The 16,456-nt window shown below is 34.0% G+C and overlaps 1 protein-coding gene across 2 annotated transcripts in view; it reads right to left on the reverse strand.

Annotated features, from left to right (window-relative positions):
- Positions 1–245: 245 nt before the first annotated feature.
- ARI2 (RING/U-box superfamily protein) overlaps positions 246–16,456 on the reverse strand; it is a 51,995-nt gene continuing 35,784 nt past the window's right edge. Inside the window, exons 7-8 of one of the 2 annotated variants that reach the window (XM_089826747.1) lie at positions 1,017–1,224; positions 246–735 (exon numbers count right to left, since the gene is read on the reverse strand). In XM_089826747.1, coding sequence (XP_089682873.1) covers positions 1,028–1,224 — 197 coding nt within the window. In that variant the 3' untranslated portion in view covers positions 246–735; positions 1,017–1,027. The remainder of the gene's footprint in view (positions 736–1,016; positions 1,225–16,456) is intronic. The other variant, XM_089826748.1, reaches the window with a different exon arrangement.

Raw genomic sequence — 16,456 nt, forward strand, 5'->3', positions numbered from 1 at the left:
GCATTTCGATTTTTTACAGGGTAATATGTTCAAGAACTCATTCTTGACACAATCACAAACTCAGAACAAATCAAGATTTCACTGCTGAGATCAGACAAGGCATCTCTCTTTTTGAATACCTTAAAGACCTGCCAAACACATCACATAAGGTTATATATTGGACTAATACTGAAGACAGACCAGAAATGTCTAAAACCAGAGTACATAACAATACATATGTCAATTTGCCAATAAGACCCAGCAGAAGCATCGAAAGGTTGAACTTTATTGAATTTGAAGGCCATATTTGCATTTATAAATGCATGTCATTTTTACATATCAAAGGAGGATCCTTTTCAAGAAAAATCTACATATTTGGCAGATTTCCTGAATCCAATCATTACTTGAGGTGAAAAGCCAATAGATATTCTTCCAAAGGTCTGTAAGTTCAAGCTGTCGCCATCAATTGTTGCTGCACACAAGCTTCATGTCCTGAGGTTTTTGCCAAGTGCACCTTAGCAATATAGATTTCAAGTTTTATACTTAGCCATCTAATTGAGACTAAGTAAACCACAGAAAAGCAAAGTGCAGGATTCTTCGTTCACATTGATCAAAATAAGCAATTCCAGCCATTTTCACTTATCGTGCCTGTATGAGGTGAACTTTAACTGGTTAGAGCATTTAACATCTCCAAGCCAAGAAAACTTCAAAAGATAACTTTGATGACTATGTTAGTCAAAACTGTACATATGAAACCTGCACAAAGAATGAGCAGTGACAAATCAGTGTACATTGTAAACCTAAAACCTGCATATAGTATTAAAGATTATTCCACATTATGTCTCAAAGCTAGTATAATAAATCTTGAAAGATTTCAATCCCACATCCATTTTTATTCAAAACATTCAAATTATCTCTAGAATTTGAAGACATCATTTACCAGATTGATACCATTCAAAAAACTAACATGAAATTAAATTTTAAGTCTAATTGGCGTAACAATAAAAATAAACAAGATGAAGCACATCAGCACTAACCACAACACACTTTAATTGTCCTGTGCCCCCAAAGCAGTATCTTTCATATCCATGGATTCAGGCGGCATATTTAAATCAAACGAAATGCCTCCATTATTTTCTCTCCCAGCATTATCTTCCCGAGAACGCTTTCTACTTGATAAAGAACAACTAAATACTGGTGAAGGATCTTGATCACTGTGTAACCTCTTTGACATTACTTCTGTACCTGCATGTCCATTATAATATAAAGAAATTGAAGAAATGGTTTCTAATATTCACTACCAACAATGCATACTGCACAAAAAAATAGCATTACAAAGCATTTATATTACTGTGATGAAAATCAAGATCGACGAGCTAACAGATTGCAATCAACATATTATTAACTATGAAACAAGACATGCTTTAGAATATAAAACTCAACTTGCAAGACTATACAATAACTTACCATGTATAACAGGGGTATGGCTGCAAATAAAATAAGCAACAATTTGATTCAGTAGAATATTTGCTATTTTCTTGCATTAACTGAAAGGATTTTCCTAAATAGATATTATATTTTCTGTGCTCTTTTGTTTGCTTTCAAAGACTCTTATAGATATTATATTTTCTGTGCTCTTTTGTTTGCTTTCAAAGACTCTTTGAAAGGGGCCCAAAACTATGAGATACATTTCAATGGACTGGAGAACATCTCAAATGGTTACTCATAATCCTTATGGAGTTTTAAGTTTAATTAAGTATATAGCATTGAACTCGGCTTCTCGTCTATTTGTAGAAATTTCAAATAACTTTTCCACTGGAGAACATCTCAAATGGTTACTCATAATCCCTATGGAGTTTTAAGTTTAATTAAGTATATAGCATTGAACTCGGCTTCTTGTCTATTTGTAGAAATTTCAAATAACTTTTCCAGGTTACTGTTCATTTTGTTATAGGTGTTAACATATATTTAGGACCCTATATTAGCCTGATTTAAAAATTTACATAGACCTCTTCCAATTTTAAGATTTGAGTCATCACAAAAATTAAACACAGTGCACCATTCCTACTGTGTCACTATCCCTAAAATTGAAGAAACGCATCTATACATTATTGAACGCCAGAAACCAAGGCAACCATTTCATTTTTTATCAATATATGATGATAATGACAAAACTGAGACAACCATCCTATAAACAAAAAAATCCATAATAACCATGACAACTAGAAGCAGGGAGGCAATGAGGCTAAGAATAGGGAATCAAGGGACCTGTGATTTTGCACGCCTTTGATATCCCAATGATATTGCATTTGTTTGTCAAGTTTATTGACCTTTCCTTGCTTAGGTTGTTTACTCAAGGATCGGTTGGAGTACCTCATACAACAGAGTAAGAGTGAGATATAGACTCAATTGTAATGTAAAATCTCTGCAGAAATGACATCTGAGAAAAGTGGAGAAGGCTAGTGTAACAAGAAGTTTTAAATGATACAAGTGATGAAAAGCTTTGAGACGGTAAAGATAAGAATGAAATATATAGGATAATTGTAATGCACCCTTTTAGGATATAGCTAATTTTGCCCAAAAATAAGAATCCAACAAATGCAACTCATTTACATATAGAATTCTATAGTAAAATTACAAAATTGTAATGCCAACTTACAGAAAATCCTAATTTAGTTCTTTTAAACAATATGTCAAAGCACTAAAATGAAGAATCTACGTCCATATTCAAAATAATCTATTGAAATCAAAGTGTACTAAAATCATTCATATCTATTTCATAGCTTATTCCTATTCTCGACCACATTAGGAATCTGATGGGAAAGCTTGATAGGACACCCAAGCGACTGTCATTCTCAACCCAACCCAAGGGCACACAATGAGCCTCCAAGTATTCAGCCCCTGTGCCATACAAGTATGGCACGGCCTTCAGACCATCAATCTCTGGGTGATGTGCTTGATGAGGGAAGACAAGTGCTGCTGCATCTTCCTATATAGCAGTTCACATTGATTCAGAACATGATTGCTTGATGGAAATCAGGTAATTAATTACTTATCCTATATTCCTTGATAGGACGTCAGTAGGTTATCTTCCTCTAACAAGCCCGAGGGAGCAGAATGAGCCTCCAAGTCATTAAGCCCCTTAGCCCACAAGTACGGCAGGACCTCCAGTCCATCCATCTCAAAGTGGCATACTTGATAAGGAAAGACCAGCACTGCTACATCTTCCTATCATTTTCCTTAATATTGTCTCACTCAGTTTAGTTTCTGAATTATTATCCAATTCAACTTGATTATTTCATTTCACTTGATTGTTAGATTATTGTGAGTGATCGATAATTGTATGAAATGATTGATTGAATGAACAAATTCCTTTGATTCTATGCTTTGAGGCGTTGGCGAGTAATGATTAAGTGGTTTTTTCTTAGGATTATTGATGACTGACGACATAATTAATGCTGGTTTGAAAAATTTGTGAATGATGATTGAATGAATCTTTGGATTCATGAGTGATGATTGATAAGTGTTCCTTGAATGCTTGAAATGACTTATGCTTTATTGGTGAAATTGTAATGTCCCCAGTTCAAAAAACAACAATAAACAGCACTTGGTTGTCCTTTCCTTCAATTACCCAAGAGGAAGTGTTGTCGTGTAATATTGCATGTGTTGTCTAAAATGTTGTTAATGTTAATCATGCTGTTGGTAGTTAGCATGACCCATGGGTAGGTAGTTGTGGTCATGAAGGTTCACGCCGCACCCCCTTGGAGGTTATATGTCCACTCCCTCAGATGGAAGAGTGCATCAGTAATAGCATCATTTATCATTATCATTCTGGTTGGTAACATTGTTGTCGATGTAAACTCTGATTGATAATAATGGAATAAGTGGCAGTTCTCTGATGTAAGAATTCAGTCCTTAGCTTGTTCTAACTTCTACTTCTGATGCAGCTTGAGTGAACTAATGTTATTTCTTGGCTGGAGGACTCAAACCCTTGAGTATCCCTGATTTCAGGGAGACATACAGGCTCTCCCTGGTGGGAAGGGTGTATTTTAGTGGAAGAACTACAGTTTGTGAAATCCTACCACATTGTTAATTCTGAGCTGCAAGTATTCATCAGGTTTAGAGGCCAAATTAGGGACAATATTAAGGTTGGAGATTCAAATCTGGGAACACTGGCTATTGCAAATCATTTATTTCTAAGTTTTTTGTGGAAGACTGTTAAAAAGCATCAATTTCAGACTTAATGTTGGTCAATTTGGGAGATTGTCGCCACTTTTGGAAGGTGAGCTAGCATTAAAAATATTTTCTGACCCAAATCTGGAAATATTTTTGTATCTCATCCGCACAATGTTTGATGGAAATGTCTAATTCATGGTTCAAAAAATTCTGGATAGAAGTAAGGGTTTTGGTTGAATTCTCTTAAGTTCAGAAATAATCTAAAATCCATATTGTTTTAGCTGCAAAAATCAGATTTGAAATATTGACCAGAATTCTGGGTTCGTCATTAAGATAATTATATGCAAATAAATTTCCAGATTTATGCCCAAGTGTGTAAAAGTTTTTCTTATCAGATTTGCCCTAGTTTGCAAACATTATTGTTTCCTTTTTAGTATTTCATTTGAGGATATTACAATGGTATCAGAGATGCAAGCCTTGGCAGCCTACTGGGTTTTGTTGCATGCAAGGAAAAAGTGGTCACAGACTGGAGAAATTTAAAGGATCAATGGCAGGTTCAGATCAGCCCCCATCATCAAGTGAAGACAAAGCAAAACAAATGTTTCTAGACATGATAAGACTGTTAAATGATAAGAGGTAATAAGAGGAGCAATAAATTGTGGGACCCAGTGTTAATAAAACTTCACAATAAAATGGAAAGCTGGAAGGGTAGATGGCTCTCTAATGCTGGTAGAACTGCCATGATTAAATCGGTCGTCTCTTCCATTCCCACCTATCAAATGTTCATTTTACCGCTGCTGTAACATCCCTTTTTTCCAAGGCTTAGCTAACAACTATCACATCATTGAAGACAATTACTATTTCATATTCATGAGCATAAGAAGGCAGATATAACAGCTATATTACATGATCAAATGAAAGAGGTTAACGTTCTTAATCAGTTTAACTGAAATATCGTAACTAATAATTGGAGTATGCATTCAACAAATATGATTAATATAATTGGCATCGTAACCAACTGTTACTTAGTGGAAGAGAGATTTTTTCTACTAATTAAGCTACCTTATTTTTCATAACCACACGTAGACAATTTCACAACTACTTTACATATTCAGATGGAAGAGAACCAATGACTATAACCAAATGACTGGAAAGAAAATAACTGATTAACCATCTAACACATCTTCAACTTGAATTTTGCAAATTCATAAAAGGAAAATACCTATTACTAGAAAATATTTGAATGTGTATCATATCTCTATCTTGTGCAACTCTTGGCATCTGATGGAGAGGAGAAGCATTGCAAAGGGCTTAAACTCCCAACCGCACACCTTTAAATATCCCCACACAATCTCTACTGCAAAGGCCCTTCCTACCCTAAGAATTAGGCTTGGAACACCACTGTCCAGCCACTGAGCATCCTAGTGTTAAAACTGTCAACCCACCGCTCAACTAGACAACAAGACCTATACAATTGACTATCATGAGCTGACATGGATTTTTAAACAAATCATAATTACTTGCTTGAGTTATTAATGGTTCTTCTTTTTATCATGCAGGAATAAACCATAGTTCAATAATTGCCATTCTACACCCTTCATTTTGACCATGTTGGTCTTCCTAGATGATTCAATGGGTGGATGTATAAACATTTATAATTACAGCCAATGTATCTGTTGAACTGGCCTTGGCATTCTTTAAAAAAATCTTAATGTTTAGCATATACACATGCAAGACAATAATATCCAGCATTGGCATAAAAGTTATCCGAGTGCTAAAGCATTTACTTGTTCAAGCATTATGTCTGCCTTACTGGAACTAACATGGTAAAATATAAATGAATGCACTGCCCTTGCATCCGCCACTTGGGCGTTGGCATCAACTAAAAGTAATTGAAATTAAAATAATATCATTCTTATTCACAAGCTATTATTGCTTATAGATAAGCAATAATAGCTTGTGAATCAAAATGATATTATTTTAATTTCAATTACTTTTAGTCGATATATTGAGAAAATGCCATGATTCTAAATTGTTCTTACAGGTGTGCAAAAAGAGAGAACTATTGTTCATATCAAGATTGATTCTAACTTATGATTTCATGAACGGTTTCAACATGCCTCAAAATATTATTGAAAAAGAACATAGCCAATAATGATAATGATTTCATGACCTGAGTCAATGGTTGGCACCTAAGTCACAGGGTTCGCCGGATTTCAACCATGAAGTTCGAAATTCAGCGAACTTCAAAACTCTGCTAAAAAATCGCAAAAATTCGTCGCAAAATTCGAGAGGGTACAGATTATTTAAATAAAATATATTAAAAAATCATTTACGCAGGCCCTTTCATGTCAAGCAGTGATGAAATGTTCATCGGCGAATACAACAGGTTTCAATGTTGAACGGCACAATGCGAATGGTAGGAATGCCGACCAGAATAAATATTTCGCAACCCATTTCCATGTCGAATAAGTGTAAATGATAACCTGCACAGAAGCTCAAACTCCGTCCACGGAAATATTCAGGCATAAAACATCTGATTAATGATTCGGCTCCTTTCTGAAGGTTATAATCTTGCTCGATAGATTAAATGATCGTCGGCTTCCTTTTTGACTCTAAATATCTAAATTAAATTCAAAGTTCAAACATTTAGATTTAATTTAAATATTCAATTTTAATTTTAAAGTTTTGTTTTCTTTTAAATTTGTTTTAAAATAAAAATTTAGCATCTTCCTATTAAATCTTTAATATATTTTAGAATTTAATATATGACCTGAATTATAATATTTAATATTTAAATATAAATTTATCTACCTTAATTATATTTTAAATTATTAAAACATTTATTTGATTTGTATTTTATTAAATATATTAAAGTTTGATATTTTAAATATTTAGATTATAATATATTTATATTAGTATAAAAAGTTCTAATATAACTCTTACAATATATTAGTAATATTTAAATTAAGTTTTTTAAATCTATATAATATGAATACGCTTTAATATTAACTCTTATCATTTATTAGTAATATTTAAATTAAGTTTTTAAAATCTTATAATAGGAATATGTTTTAAAACGTATTCATATTATATAGAAATTTAACATAATATTTTTTATTTTTTAGATTTAATATTTATATTTTTAAAAAAAAAGAAATTTATATAAGGCGAATTTTTTTCGATTTTTTTTGGCCTCACCGAACTTTTTTCGAATTTCATCGTTGTCGAACTCGAATTCGAATTCGAACCTTGTGACATAGGTTGGCACTAGCACAGCCTCAATAGTTAATGGCAAACCGGTTGATCAACATTGATTGTTAACAAAACAGGGGAAGCACGATCAACTACTGTCGTTGGAACTAGTGCTTTGAAATACTTAATTTGAACTGAACTTTTCTGCCTGAATAAGGTGTGACTAATTGCAAGAAAGGATTGCTGGGTAAGAACAAAACAATAGAAAAATTATGAATACGGTGATGGTTTCCACCAGCGGCAAGAATGTTATATTAGAATGAGCTTTAGTATCATAACTACGCCTTCTCGGCTGCATGCTCAGTTACGAGCAAGATTGCGAAAGTGGCAAGGAGTTACAAGGTACACGGTCATCGGTTCAATGTGGCAAATAAAATAAAATTTATGTGGCCACCCAAACAAAATAATATAAGGCTGATGGAAAACATTATAGAAATATAGCCACTCAAGATGAAAGATAAACTATTGCCAAAAGTTGAAAATAATACAAAGGGTTGATGACATGAAATAATATTAAACCCATTGTGTTACATCCCAAATTTTTGACCTAATTTTAAACTTGCTCATAACCATTGGATTTAACGGATTTTTCTTTCATGATCATGTGAAGTAGGTAGTTATTTATATCCGTTATATTAACTGTTAATGAAGATGGCCATTTACCATTAACTGTTATATGATGTTAGCAATTGCTTGATTTTGGAATTATGATTAATAATGTAAAGTCTTTTAAAATGTTTATATGAAAATTATTATAGAATTGTTATTATGGCGGAAGTGTTTTCATGGGTGATTGTAGGAGAAGATGAAGGGGAGGAAAGCATTGCTAAACGGGATCATCGGAATGGGATGCTCGCTTAGTTCAATCATTAGGATTGACAGGTATGACCTTAAACTTCTTTGGTAAGGACCCAACGACTTGAACACAAGAGACATTTGTGGGACCCACATGAGCTATTAAATAAATAATCTAAGAAATATAAAATAATCTAATTAAAATATAAAATGTGCCTCAAAGGACTTTAAATGATCTTTCATCATATTATTATAATATATTTATATATACGTACATATAGATATAAAAATAAAATGGCACCATTATATTATGATCACTTAATAAAATGATGTCACCCCATTGATATATTTACATGAACGTAATTTTAAATGATCTTTCATCATATTATTATAATATATTTGTATATACGTACATATAGACATAAAAATGAAATGGCACCATTATATTATAATAACTTAATAAAATGATGTCACCCCATTGATATGTTTACATGAATGTATGTAAATATATATTATAACAATAATCGAATTATAAATTTCCAACTTTTCTTCCATCCTTTTTAATCTTTTCCTTCTTAATTGTAACTAATTAAACATTTGGAAAAAATTAATTGACAAATAATCTTTTAAGTTTGCAGAAGTCAAGAAGTCACGACCATTCTTCTTATTTGAAGCCGTGTGTAGAAGGCGGATACTACATATTCACACCCAACTTCTTGTATGCTATGACTTAGATCTTCTAGTATTTTTTTCCGCCCTTCATCACACCCAATTTCATATTTGTTCTTGTGACGTTTCCCTACAATATCATTTTTTAAAGCTTTGTTCAAGCAGCCCATTTTGTACGCCCGGCCGTACAAGTATTCTTGTTGAGGATAAAAGTTCATATACACTAAGGTGACATCTTCAAGCAATTGGAGGGAAACTGATTTCAAATCAATTTGCAAGTTTTTAGACAACTCTGAATTCTTATCAGGTCATGAGTTATCATTTCAGATTTGATATTCCAATGTTTTTTATTCAATTTCTATAGCAGCCAGTTAGGCTCAAATATTTCCTTCTTATACATGATCACGTTTTAAGCTTCCTGAAAATTTTACGTCGTTGGTACTGATTTTCTTCTTAACTCTCATAGTTTCCTGAACCATCATAAAAATAGTCGAATAGTATCTCTTAAGGAAGAGTTCTAAGTGCAATAAAACCTAGATAAATGATACTAGTCTCAAGAACATATTTTATTTTGTCACAGTTCATGATAAGATATACAAATCGATGAATCTTTTTAAGAAACTATGCCGAGAGTAGATTGCTCATAACACTTGGGATTCACTGGCAATGTAGCCATGATTGGTGACGAGGTAGAAAGAGTATATTGTTCATAATATTCCAAAACACCTGGGATTCACCAAAACTATGCAGCCGTGAATGGTGAAGAGGTGGAATGAATCTGCCAGAAAGCAGAAGAGAAATCAGACATGATTAAAATAAATTAAATAAAACATACTTAATCACTCATGCTCATCCCTATAATGAAACCTGTTGTCAAGTCAAGTAGTGGTGATCGGGTTGATGAACCCATCTGAACTCCTTGGCCAAGGTAATTTAAAGGCATATTTGCCATCTAATAATCACTTGATGTCAGTGGTGCCAATTATGCAAACATGTTTGTTTCATAACTGTGCGAACATTCTAAACACCAGATGCTCAGGCAGCTGGACTAAGAACATCCCAAGCCCGATCCTCAGGTAGGGAGGGTCTTTCTAATTCAATAGAATGTGTGAGGATAAGTATGGTCCGAGGTTGGGTGGTTAAGCCTATGTCAATGCTTCTCCCCTCACCAAAGTCGAGGCTTGCACGACCAACTAAGAACCCTTCGGATGATCCTTGTATGTTCTTTTCTTCTTTTCTTGTTAAGCATTTACCTACTTGTATGTTATATTCAGTTGATCATAAATACAGTTATTTTCAATTGATCGTTAATCTAGTTATTTTCAATCGATCATAAATAAAGTTATTTTCAATTGATCGTTAATCTAGTTATTTTCAGTCAATCATAAATAAAGTTATTTTCAATTGATTGTAAATCTAGTTATTTCAATTGATCCTAAATACAATTATTTCAATTAGTCGTTAAACTAGTTATTTTCAAATGATCTTTGATACGGTTATGGTTATTTCAGTTGATTGTTAAAACAGTTAATATCATATGAATAGGATTTTCAGTTATCTATCAATGAATGTTGGGTAATCTTTATTAAAATTGTATTTGTTTTTTGATATGAAAAACCATTTGTTACACATTGCCATAAAACGGAAATAATAATAAAACATTGCCTTAGGATGGAATAATAATTTTACTCATGCTTTTTTTATAATTACTTACTAACATAAATTGCAATTGTTCTTAGTTCACTCATGCTCAAGTGAATACTTTTATTGTCTTATTAAATGTGTTGACCCAGTTAGCTCATGATAGTCCCCCCTACTTGCCAAGTCGTTTTCCCTTAGCCATGGTGGTCAAGACTCATACCTATTGGCTCAATGGTAGGTGTTGCCCCTGTGTCCAATTCTTTCTCTGGCAATGCATCCCCCCCTTCACCACATTACTGCAAGTGAAAAAATTTATCATGGTAACAACATATTGCTCATCATTTTATGAAGACAAAATTATCATAGCATGTGATCATATTAGCCATCTATTTCCAATTCATATATCGCCATAACGGTTAACCAATATTCCAATTGCCCATGAGATCATAACGAGTAACCATCACTTCATTTTCACATGAAACCATAACAAATAACTAATTTAACCAATAACTCAACTTCGCTTGAAGCTTGAATGGCTCTAAAGGAACATTTAAAAATTGAGCCAAAATAACAACTACCCTCTTCTATCACCAAGAAACTGAATGGCAAACTTATAAATCTCTTCTGACAAGGCACATCAGAAAAAAAATTTTAAAATTAGCATTAACCAAATGGGAACACATTTGTAGACCACTTGAGAAAGGAGGGCTAGGTATCAAGCATTTAGTTGATCAAAATCTTGCCTTAGGAGCGAAACTTATTTGGAAAATGCTATAGGAACCTAATAGGAAATGGGCAGCCATATTGGTTAACAAATACATTCTAAACACAGACCCCATTAACATGTCCCAATCTAAACATCATCCTACTGGATCCCGAATCTGGAAGTTTATTATCTCCTGCAAAGTTATTATTAACAAGTTAACCTAGGACATTGGCAATGGTAGTAAAGCTCTCTTTTTGGAAGACTCATCGGTTGGTTATGAACCATTAAATTCTCTCCTAGTTGATCCTAACATTAAAACTGTCCTTAAACAAGAATGGGGTGACAAACTTTATGAATATATAGAATATGATGACATATCACCCTCATTAGGATGGAAATGGAAATCTCTGGAGTGAATACCCCTCTCAAAAGAACAAATAACTGTTTCATCAAATTACTTATGCGTAGATCATTTTCCCTAAAAGATAGAAAAGACAAAATCATTTTGGGTTGATCCAAGAATGGAGAATATAAGGTTAAAGATGGGTATAAATTAGCTCAAAAACATATTAACAAATATAGATAAATAAGTAGGAGATAATTTCCACAGCAAGTCAAATTGTGATATTGCTATCAGGATTTAACTGTGTGATTTTGAGTCAAACTCATGAAACATGGGTCAATGAGTTTGACTCAAAATCACACAGTTAAATCCTGATAGTAACATCACAAATATAGATAACCCAATAAACCTTTTGCTGGAACAAAGCTTGTCTACCCAAAGCTGGCACCTTCCTTTGGGCTGCCTTGCAAAAACAAATTCTAACAGCAGAATAGTTCCATAAATTAGATTAAGAATGACCATCAACATGTGTACTTTGCAAACACAACAAAAAAACGATGGATCATTTATTGCTTAACTGCCCATATGCCTCAACATGTTCGAATAACATGTCATAAACTTAATTGATCAACAACTCACACTTTTGAACTTGACAACTTTCCCTTTTGAACTTGACAACTTTTTGCAACAATGGCCCTTCAAGAATACGATGAACCTTTACAAAGATATTTGGACTATTATCCCCTCTATAGTATCCTAGGAATTGTGGTAAGAGTGAAATAGAAGAAGCTTCCAAGACAAAATGCTTTCATCAGAATCTCTAGGTAATAAAATAGAAGCTTGTAGTTGAAACTCTTAACAATAACCTAAGAAACTCTAACCAATCAGGAGTGTTCACCCAAATGGATGGTCTCATCTGCAAAAACTGGACAGGTTTAATTATTCCTCCCGAATTTGGTGAGGGAGGAAACCAAAGTAAAGAGGCAAGACTTAGTTGCAAGTGGGAACCACTAACCAATGGTTGGTTTAAATTGGATTTTGATAGAGCCACAAGAGGCAACCCTAGGAAAGTTGGTGTAGGTTGCATCATTCACAATTGGGAAGGTAAGATGGTAGCTAGATTAGCAAAACCCATTAACAACTCTACAAACGTAGCAGAATTATCTGCTCTGACAGAAGGGATACAGCTTAGCAAAAAGCTCAACATAAAACAACTAATCATATTAGGAGACTGACAGATTATTATCAATGCACTTAGAACAAGAAAAAACCCCAACTAGAAAATGAACTCATTATTGGAACGGAACTTAAACCTCCATAATGCATTCACAGATACTAAATTCAAACATATTTACAGAGAGGGAAACAAATTAGCCAACAAAGGGGCGGATGGCTTATTCGTCAAAGAAACCTATCTTCGTTTACCCCATCTTCACTTCTTTTCACTTGTGGTCACCTCTATATCTATAAGGTACCCTAAGTTTTGTATCTTTCTCAAATACACTAGCAACCACCAAAAATAATATCCACTGTGTCACCTTCTATAACAAAATGAACAAATATACTTCAATATAGGGAATTAAATTATAAACAAGCATACTAATAAAAAAGCTTAAATAATATCACACTAAAACATTCATATTCCTACTACTTTAAGCCTCAAAGATAGCAGTAACCAATCTTTAACTCATCTCTACCCTATCTGTGCACACCACAGTTCCCCCAAATCTCTAATGACTACTAATATATACCATATCACAAACCACTGTTAAATATAATATCCAAACCCAATACTTGGTGTTAGGTCTGGATCTAAGGTAGCAATATGCTCATCTTATGCCTGCTAATTCGAGGCACCTTACTCATATTCATATCTTACTGGAATACTTAATGCATATATAAATGCTCACTTTCTCTAATCATTTAGACATATTGCATCTTGTTTTAAAGGAGTGACATCACGACACACCACTCTCTTTTTCCTAGTTTTGCTTCAGTTATCATTTTCAATATTTCTTGGCACACTAGCATATGAATTTGGCAAAGGCCTTGGCAATATTTGATTTTTTATATCATTACTTTATAGCACTTTTTGCATTGTTCCTTATTTTATTTTTGGCATTAGTCAATTCAGTGATTGTGTCTCCTCCCCACCTGTATCATTAGATCTTGCTCGCTCTACTTTCGCCTTCCCAATAGCATTAGCTAATTTCTCTTAGAGGTTAGATTTTACTCTTTGTCTGGGCTAGCTTTTTTAGGTTTCTAATATTTCTGTCCTCGACATCCTTTGCTCTCCGCCCTTTTTTCTCCTATCCCCTATTCTCTCCCCTTTGATTATGTTTTCATCCTTGAGGTATAATTTTTTTGTGTCATCTCCTCCTTTGTTTGTTAGCTCCCTTTACTTTTTTCTTTGCTCTTTCCTTCATTTGGTTTCTAGCTCGCCTTTTATGTTCCGCATATTTATCCTTATCTCTGTCTTTCATATTTTTGCCTCATTCTTCAGCTTTGATCTTTATCCTCTTTGGGCAACTCCAACATAGTTTGTAGATCAACCTAATCATACTCACTACTTTAGTATGGCTATTTTTCTCCACATGCTCAACAATACATTTAAGCAAAGCTATGTCTCTACATCGGTACAATAAACCAAACATTAATCTTCAATTTATAGTTCATATTAAAACTAACTACCCCAATTCTTTCTAACAAATATCTTAGTGAAAGGATGCATGCAAGAACTAAATGCAAGTAGTCAAAGAGGGATCAGCAAGTAAAAGGCCCATATTATAAACACAATAATACCTAAATATCATAAGGAGAGCAAAATACCATCTTCAAAATAGAATCATTGTAACTTATTGGTATCTAAAGTAAGGAGCTCTGTAAAACAGGAATATCATTCTACCTTATACCCTGCAAATTGGGTTTTTGTAACATAATTATGGACCATCACATTAAGCATGTATAAAGGGGGGTATACCTTCCAAAAACCCTGGCAAGGGCTTGATGTATAAAATATATTTAAATTTGTAAAAGAAGGCTGTCTTAAAGTCCCTATGATTTTGATGGGGCAATTGTATTCTCTGAAACAAGATTCAGGTCCCGGGCTTCATTGGGGGTTTTCTTCCCCATTCCTTTTCCCTGATGCCCACACATTGAACAGGCTAAAAAATGTAAAATTTGTAAAATTTTGCCAAATTAATAAAATAGGGCATTTGTATTTTACCAATCAGAAAAAAACTGAAATGCAACACACAGATAAACAAGAAACTCAGAAAAACAGTCCTCTTGAGGGTGAAAAACCCAAGCCACAAAATGATGATCCCTTTACTTGATATCAAAATAGTGATTGAAGATTTTAAAAAATCAATCAAATGCCTTATTGTTAAATGACGAGATGCACAAAACACTTTATGATCTCACAGATACACACAGTCTATGTACAATGGAGAAGTTGATCACATATGATATAAATTTAGCATTCAATAGAGACATAACACTTGTCCCCAAAACACTACTATCACTGTACTGTGTATTGTCACTGAAGGTCTGCTAAAAACATGATAACTTTTCTCTGTCCCGAGACACTAACACAATACCTTCACGATATCCAACAAGAGTTTTCTTCGAAGATATGCTAAGGTCAGAATCCCTAGGAACACCAAAAATTGTTGTAACGCCATAAGAAAAGCCAACAAAACAACAGTTACCAAGCACTTATCACATCGCATAGCCCTGGAAAAAGACTGCGACTGCATAGAGATGAACACATAGTATTGAACAAACATTACATATGCAAAGCATTAAATGCAGAGCATAGAACATAGATTAAATTTGCATAGTGTTAAACACATAGTATATGATTCATTATAGAGTAGATGTCTATGAATGCTACCCAAAATAACGCACAAAGCTTATTTACAACATTAATCATGAGCCACCCCAACAAAATGGTGAATAGAGACAACACAATCATAACAAAACCACTCTAGTGTTAATAGAAACCTTGACAAAACCGCTCGAACTCAATACATGTGTTGCAAGAAAACAATATGGCATGGATACAACTTGAGTCCAGGGCTCTCATAGAGAAGAATGCATTAACCAGAGATTGCACCTCAAAATTCTCCCTCACAAAGAAGAGCTTCTCCCTCACAAAAGAACTCATTAACAAGGGATTGCACCTTGAACTTATCCCTCGTAGAGAAGAACTCATTAACACATGTAAACAAATTACTATAGCTGAGACTCTCTCAACAAGAGCATCATTCTCCACAATACCAAGTTTATCTCAGGAACAAAACTTCATTCTAGGAAGTGGCTTAGTGAGAATGTCCACTATCTGCTATCATGTGCAAATCAACTTGAGCTCAACAACTTTCCTTTGAGCCTAAGTTGCAGATTCGGCCCCTTTATGCTGCCGTTTCCAGGTACGAATCGTATCAGAAACAGGTACGATAAAAATACATTCCAAATTCGCCATGGATGCGTTTTTTGCTAAGCTAAAACGTTTCAGTGAAAATCCCACCAAATCTGGTTGAATCCAATATCTATTCGGAAATTTCCAAAACGAATCTGTTCGGATTTGAATGATTTTTAGGAATGTGTTTTTTTCTACAGCGACTCTGGGAAGGCTGCACAATTTTGGGAATGATTTTTCCCAATTTGATAGCCGTAAAATAGAACTTCTAATTCGCTGCAGCAGGATTTGATAGTTAAATAGACATCATTCTTAGAATTTCGCCACAACACAGGTCGTTTGCATTTGCAGAGGGCTTTTTAATTGTTTGCCATTTGCAGGATGAAGGGCAGCCAGACGGATCACGACTGTTCGCCATTTGCTGGAGGACGAAGGGCAGCCAGAGGACGGGTCACAGCAATAACCAGACGGA

Source organism: Cupressus sempervirens, chromosome 4 (genome assembly GCF_028749045.1).
Source record: "Cupressus sempervirens isolate cs-2001-9-10 chromosome 4, ASM2874904v1, whole genome shotgun sequence".
Lineage (NCBI taxonomy): Eukaryota > Viridiplantae > Streptophyta > Pinopsida > Cupressales > Cupressaceae > Cupressus > Cupressus sempervirens.